General features: G+C 44.1%; 1 protein-coding gene across 1 annotated transcript in view; it reads left to right on the top strand.

The window, feature by feature from the left end:
• Positions 1-7249, top strand: part of LOC143278182 (tyrosine-protein kinase receptor torso-like) — a 223841-nt gene extending 216592 nt beyond the window's left edge. Inside the window, exons 21-22 of the mRNA XM_076583223.1 lie at positions 2609-2770; positions 5606-7249. Coding sequence (XP_076439338.1) covers positions 2609-2770; positions 5606-6467 — 1024 coding nt within the window. The 3' untranslated portion in view covers positions 6468-7249. The remainder of the gene's footprint in view (positions 1-2608; positions 2771-5605) is intronic.
• The last annotated feature ends 596 nt before the right edge of the window (positions 7250-7845 follow it).

Below are 7845 nucleotides of genomic sequence, written 5' to 3'. Positions count from 1 at the left end.
CTTATTTATCATCATTGTTGTCTTATTTATTTATCTATTTATTATTATTATTATTATTATTACTACTACTACTACTACTACTACTACTCCTACTCTTTTTTTATATATTATATTATTTATTTATTTATTTACTTATTTATGTACGCTTATCTATTATTTATTCACCTTTTTTTCTCAAGGTCTGACTAAGCGCGTTGGGTTACGCTGCTGGTCAGGCATCTGCTTGGCAGATGTGGTGTAGCGTATAAGGATTTTTCCGAACGCAGTGACGCCTCCTTGAGCTACTGAAACTGAAACTGAAACTTTTTAATTGTAAAAAATATAACAAATAAACACAGTCCCATGACATTTGGACACGCAATTGTTCAGGTAACAAATAAAGACAGCATAACGTTTCATAACTCAAGCTTCTAAAATACCTTCTGTACAGCAGGAGGTAAAAAAATGATATTTTTTCATGACGTAAAATGTGTTTTGTTTTCCACAAAATTAATCTCACTCTTAGAATCCCATTAGAGTGTAAATGATGAATGAATGGGAACCTCTACAAACTGCAAGTGAACATACTTTAACTCGAGCGTGTGGGTGGGAGGGGAGAGGGGGGCGTTGTCTGTCATGCCTTGTAATTTTTGTCTGTGTGTGTCTTGCTCTATGTATGCTGGAAGTGTTGGAAAAGTAACATCGATCAAACAAACCCTTCCTCTGTTTCAACAGCCAGTAGTTCATTAACATATTCGCCACCAATCACCCTCTCCATTCCAACTGCCTGTCACTTGCCACATCTACTGCCCCCCCTCCCCCCCCCCACTCACACCAGTTTCACTGTCCAGTACACATTGCCCTCCTTCTGATGGACTAAAATAACTCTCCTCTCTCCACCCCCTTCCAAGTTAAAGCCATCCCTTTGATCTTGTAAAGCTGAAAGCACGAATTTCTTGTCTCTTTCGAGAATAACGTGTTTGAGCCTGAGAGGCCATTGTCACACGTGGAATCACTCAGTCCAGGTTGGATTAAAAATTGCTTGAAACCTCAGTGACAAGCAAAGATTGGCCAATACCAGTGGTGTGTGAGGCGTGGACATTTTTGAATGTCAGAACGTGTATAGCGGTAATCAGTAGGGAACGCTCTCGCCAGTCATTACCTGATATCAGGTAATTAGTAATTTTTCCATGCAGATTATCGTCAGTGTGTGTGTGTGTGTGTGTGGGGGGGGAGGAGGGGTAGATGTGTGTGATGCGTGTGTTGTGGTGTGTGTTTTCTTTAGATTTAAAGAAAAAAAATGAATAGATAAAAACAAACAAAAACACAACAAACAAACACAAAAACAACAACAACAGCAACACCAACAAGAATAATAATGATGATTATCATAATAATGCTAATACTACGAATGATAATGGCAACAACACCACCTACAATAATGATGATAACAATAATAATGATAACACTACTACTACTACTACTACTACTACTAACAACAACAACAAGAACAGCAACTGCAGCAGCAACAAACAACAGCAACAACAATAATAATAATAATAGACAAGGCTCAGAGGACACGAGTTCGAATCCCAGCGGAAGTGAGTTTTTTTGCCTCGCAGCCGGCTCCTACCCAGAGCTGAGTGTGCTATGGGCTTAAATGGGAAAGACTGGGACCACACAGTCCAGTATCATTCATTCACGGATGCATCTTTTGGTATGTTGCTCTAAATTCCTGACCAACACTGCAGGTGTTCGTATCTCTCGGGCCTGGTTGACGTCGAGATATTATTATGACAGGAAGCGTAGAATACAGCCTTGTCACGTAGTCACAAAACTTAAATGGACCTCCATAGCAGCATCGTCATCATCGTTATCATCGTCCTCCTCCTCCTTCGTGATCAATGGCATATAAGAAAATAAAATAAAAAGTCCCAAATTGTGTGGTCTTTCATGCCCTGCTTCCATTGTGACATCAGTTTCGCTGCCGCTCCACCTCTGTGCATGGGGTGAGTCCTGTCAATGTCTTCGGTGTCGGCAGATTCATGGAGGGGATGGGGTGGGTGGGGGGGTGGGGGTACTGTTATTGTGGCGGTCTCCACTCTGGGAGAGACGCTCACTCAGTCTGGCTCTGCGACTGCCATTGCTGTCGTCAGTAGGGGCTTAGTAGGTGGCGTCTTAAGTGCGTCAAATCAGAACAGGCACTTCTGAACACCACGGAAGTCACTCAGCAGCAGTGCAGGGTCTACTCTGTTGTGTGGCCTCCTGGCGACCTAACATCTTTGTTTTCCCAGCGGACTGCCGATGCTGGGACTGTGACACACGAACCCGGGTGTGAGTCGTGTATGTGGGACTCGGAATGAGCGGTGTGGGAGTAATGCCATTGGAACGGTGCAGATGATTGGGCAAAGAAAAAAAAAAGAAGAAAAAAGAAAAACATTGATAATAATAATAATAATAATAATAATAATAATAATAATAATGATCATCATCATCATCATCATCATCATCAAAACTAATAAGAACAGGAACAAATAACAACAACAATGTTTGTTTTCTTGTCCCCCCCCCCCCCCCCCCCCCCTCCCCCCGCCCCCTCGCCCACCCCAATGCCCCTGTCCCCTGTCAGCTACAAGATGATGCTGTCATGCTGGCACCCCCGCCCCGAGGACCGACCCTCCTTCACCGAGCTGCGCAGCACCCTGGAGGGCTCCCTGGAGAAGGCTCAGTCCTACATCGACCTCAGCGTGGCCGTCAGTGAGGACTTCTACAAGCAGGACTCTGAAGGCAGGTGAGTCACAGACAAGACCAGACCAGACCGCACAAAGCAAAGCAGAGCAGAGCAAAGCAAAGCAGAACAAAGCAAAGCAGGTGAAAGCAGAACAAAGCAAAGGAAAACAAAACAAAGCAGAACACAGCAAAGCAGGTGAAAGCAAAACAAAGCAGAACAAAACAAAGCCAAGCAAAACAAAAGGAAAGCAAAGCAGGTGAAAGCAAAGCAAAGCAGAACAAAGCAAAGCACAGCAGAACAAAGCAAAGCACAGCAGAACAAAGCAAAGCAGAACAAAACAAAGCAGAACAAAGCAAAGCAGGTGAAAGCAAAACAAAGTAGAACAAAGCAAAGCAGAACAAAGCAAAGCTGAGCAAAGCAAAACAAAGCAAAGGAGAATAAAGCAAAGCAGAACAAAACAAAGCAGAGCAAAGTAAAGCAAGGCCAGGCAGGACAGGACAGGGCAGGGCAGGGCAGGACGGGACAGGGCAGGGCAGGACAGGGCAGGGCAGGACAGGGCAGGGCAGGGCAGGACAGGACAGGGCAGGGCAGGGCAGGACAGGGCAGGACGAGACGAGACAAGGCAAGGCAAGGCAAGGCAAAGCAAGGCAAGGAAGACAAGACAATACAAGACAAGACACGGCAAGGCAAGGCAAGGCAAGGCAAGGGGAGGCAAGGAAAGGTAAAGCATGACAAGACAAAGCAAGACAGGACGATTTTTAACCCACCCACATGGGGGCAGGGAGGGGGTGTCCATGAAAAAGAAAACAGAAGGAATACATGAAAACCTGTCCAATTTTAATCAGGAAACTTTGCAGAGACAAAACACAAATTTCACAGACATGAAAAAAAATGTTTAGTTCCAAGGATGCGTCAAAGCGTGTTGACTGGTTCATAGACGCTACACCAACAAAAAAAAAACAAAAAACAAACAAACAAAACAACAACAACAAAAACACCACCAACAACAACAAACCAACAAAGACAACAAAAACAAAACAAAAACAAACAAGAAAAGCTAAGCCTTGAAGACTCATAAATACGTAAAGGAAATAAAAAACCTATGACAAATCAAAAATTGTTCTTTATTCGTTATTATGATTATATACAGCTTCGCGAAAAAAAAAAAAAAAAGAAAAAGAAAAAAAGCTGAACGCAAATTCGAACCACGGATGTTTGTGTCGAGAAAAAGCAGTTTTTTGGGGTGTTTTTTTTAAACCACTTCGCTAACGCGGACTCGACGAAATTATTATTTGAGCATGATCATTTTGCTGAATAATCGACAGCGACAATCGAAGTCATAACGCGGATTAAATGACGTTGTTTTGGTATATCTTGGGCGTTTAAAAATTTTCTTTCAAATCCAAAGTAAAGGAAACGTTCCCATCGTGTCAAAAACACTGCAATTTATGTCCGTTGTTATAGATCTGCAGAGATCCGTCTTTCCAGTTTCAGTTTCAGTTTCAGTAGCTCAAGGAGGCGTCACTGCGTTCGGACAAATCCATATACGCTACACCACATCTGCCAAGCAGATGCCTGACCAGCAGCGTGACCCAACGCGCTTTGTCAGGCCTTGAGAAAAAATAAATAAAATAAGATGAAATAAATAAATAGATAAACAAATAATGATAATATAATTAAAAATAAATAAATAAATAAATAATAATAATAATAATAATAATACTAATAATAATAATAATAATAATAATAATAATAATAATAAAATAACTAAATAAATAAATAGATAAAAAGGACAACAATGATGATAATAAGCAAATATTAAAACAAAGAAACAAAAAAAAAAAACCAAAAAACAACAAAAAAAACAACAAAAAACAAACAACCAACCAACCAAACAAAAACTATGACACCTTCCATTCACTTGCTTTTTTCTGTTCATTCTAGTTAATTCAGTATCCAATTTAAATCATTCATATGCAGTAAACACGTTGATGAATATTTAAAGAATTCTTTTTTAATTCGACAGTAAAGGAGACTTTGCCTTTGCGTCAGGCTTGGCAACATGTTTTGTTAAGATCTGCACTGACCAGTGCCGTGTAGACGAAGTAGTAAAACGGTCGATTCAAAATTTTCTTTTCTGTTGATTCCAGTTAAATTCAGTGTCCTTTTTAGAATATTAATATGCAGTAAACACGTCAATAATGTAGTTAATGTCACTGTTTGTGTTCTGTTCAGAATGTGTATTTCTATGCTTTTAACTGCGAACAAGAAAAAAACGAGGTCATGGCGTATTGTCACCAGAAACTGCAAAGGGGTGACAGCGGTTTTCGGAATACGGAACGAACATCAACGAAATAAACTGTTAATGATTCGGAAATATGGCTAAATTCAGGAGACTTACAACCTATTATTGGTATGACTGAAGACTTTTTCCCTACTGTTTAAGATAAAATTAATTTGGTATCGGCAGACAAAGCATTTCTAGAGAAAAAATAGCAATGTTAAAGTCTACCACGACACACACACACACACACACACACACACACACACACACACACAGAGAGAGAGAGACAACCGAACACCGGGTTAAAACATAGACTCATTTTGTTTACACAAGTGAGTCAAAAACAAGCACATAATTGACCAGTGCATAAAACACCAATGTGTTGGTCAGACCGTGAGATACATAGCGTTCAGCAGTCAATGTGTGTATTGAATATGTTGTGTCAGTTCCCTTCACCCCACCAAATGCATCCTGCATCGTTTTTCTCTTTCTATACATGGTTAACCCTTAGCCTGATGCCCATTATGTCCATATCTCCAATGCGGTGATTGTGTGTGTGTGTGTGTGTGTGTGTGTGTGTGTGTGTGTGTGTGTGTGTGTGTCCCATCCAGCCTCAGTGACCACATGGCTCCCTTCGGCTCCCACCGACTGTCCCGCCACGACAGCCGAGGCCTGGACATGAGCGGGCTGACCGGCGCCTCTCTCCCCGCCGCCCCCACCCTCAGTGCCGCAGCTGACGTGCACGTCTGCCAGCTCTTCCACCACAACAGCGCCGACAAGAACCTCACCCTGGGCGTGGCGGAGTCTGTCACCCTGGAGGCTCCCTCAGGGGACCCCGAGGACAGCCCCTACAGCACGCCCCTGACCAGGATCACCACCCTCAAGGGAGGGGAAGATCTCCCTGACGCAGAAACATCCTCGGTGACCAGGAAGGTGGGAGTGGTTCTCGAGAGTCTGAAAATGCTGGAAGGTCAGCAGACAGAGGCTGGCGGCGAGGGGGGTCCCTGCGGTGTCGCGGGCCTGTTCCGGCAGGGGGAGGGGCCGGAGGATGGGGAGGAGGATGACGACGACGTGGACGAGGACGAGGAGGAGGGGCGGGAGGGGCAGGAGGGGGAAGACGCAGGAAGCATCCTGAGGCACGGTGGGTCCGAACCGCTGCTGGCCAACGTCTGCCTGTCGGGCCGGGGCAGCTCGTCCACCGACCTCACGTGCGACTGTGAGTCTCCGGACAACCTCAGTGACACCTCGCTGTCCTCCGCGCACAGCCAGCACGTGCGGGTCCACCACGCTCCGTCCTTGACCTACGGGCTGCTGAGCGTGCTGCGGGCGGGCAAGGGCGTGTCGGGCCGGAAGATGCAGGGCTGCCAGAGGCGCCAGTCGCGCAGCCTGACCGACGTCAACAGTCTGCAGATGGACAGTGAGGACTTTGACCCCGACCTGGCCTGTGGCCACGCCACCGTTGTGCAGTTATAATCGTGGTGCACGTGCCGCGGGGTTGAGGAGAGAGAGAGAGACTTTGTTTTTGCCTCGTGCAACTCGCCCTCGAAAAACTTTCCATTGTAGGAAGTGCCTACTGAGCAAGCTGCTGAGTGGTTTGTTGACGGTTGGTGGTTCATTTATTGTTAACGGTGATGGCTCATCGGTTGTTAACAGTGATGGTTCCTAACTGGTGTTTTCGGAGTCACGTATTCAAGGGTCACGGTGACCTTTCGAGCACTGTTGATATATGAGACGCCTGCTCAAAACGTGGTTTCCCAGTTCATACAGCTGTTGAGTACACTTTGTCTTTGATAACTGAACATTCCAGATTTTGCAACCCACTCGACTGCGAACACGAATTTCATTGCAGTGGAAAATGCCACTTCTGCAATAAACTAGGCTTGAGATATGCTTTCAATGACAGAACTGTTTTTGTCTGTTTCTCGCAATTATTACAGACACAGTATACCATAGTATGTACATTTGGCGAAACACCGTCATAATGAAGAGTGCATTACAGCAAAGTGTGAATGGACGTAATTTTCATGTTGCCTATTCTGTGTGCTGAATATGCTCAAGAAACAGAGTTTAAGATACAGCAGTCTTTTTCACAACACGAAACTTTGCGATCACAGATATTTCCATCATACCGGTGCTTGGTGACCACTTAAAGGATTCAGGTTTGTGAAATTCTCCACAGACATTCGTGTTAACAACAGAAATAAAATTATATGTGCACAGTACTTCAAAGACATTGCGAGGAAATGGTTTGGTCGTGTTTTAACGAGGTCGGAATTCACTACAGAGGTGGTGTTGGGTTTTGGTTTGTTTTGTTGTTTGTTTTCTTTTTTTTCCTAACTGTTATTTTGGTGTTGGTTTTGTGACAGGAGGGGGTTCACGACGTTTGTGCAACATACAGTGCATACCACGAAGCTTACCTTAAGAACTCGATGGCATCAACATGTGTTCAGAGGTGTGCGGAGACAGTTCATCTTCTCCTGGAATTACTTAGTCACGGACGAACCCACAGAAGGTTCGATGGAGTACTGTTCCGTGGCACATGTGTGACAGACTTTGCTGACACCACAAAGGGATTTAGCGGTGATGTGGAGTGTATCCTGTGAGTGATGTGGTGCAACTTGTTGATCCTCAAGGGTGCCTTTGTTTTTTCTTTGTGTGTGTGTTTGTTTTGTTTTGTTTAATTTTCATTCATCAGCGTTCTGACTGGTATTGTCAGAGAGTTACATGACTTCTCAAGTCGTGAATACCGGTTTGTAAACAGACGTTCTTTCAAATCTGTTATGGTAAGCAGTGATGGCGGATGGATAGAAGGATGATGTTTATGTTGGAAACCAAACATTTCCCTCAAGGC

The sequence above is a fragment of the Babylonia areolata genome, chromosome 2 (assembly GCF_041734735.1).
Source record: "Babylonia areolata isolate BAREFJ2019XMU chromosome 2, ASM4173473v1, whole genome shotgun sequence".
Lineage (NCBI taxonomy): Eukaryota > Metazoa > Mollusca > Gastropoda > Neogastropoda > Buccinidae > Babylonia > Babylonia areolata.
The sequence above is the reverse complement of the archived record's forward strand: the minus strand, read 5'-3'. Positions and strand labels throughout refer to the sequence as shown.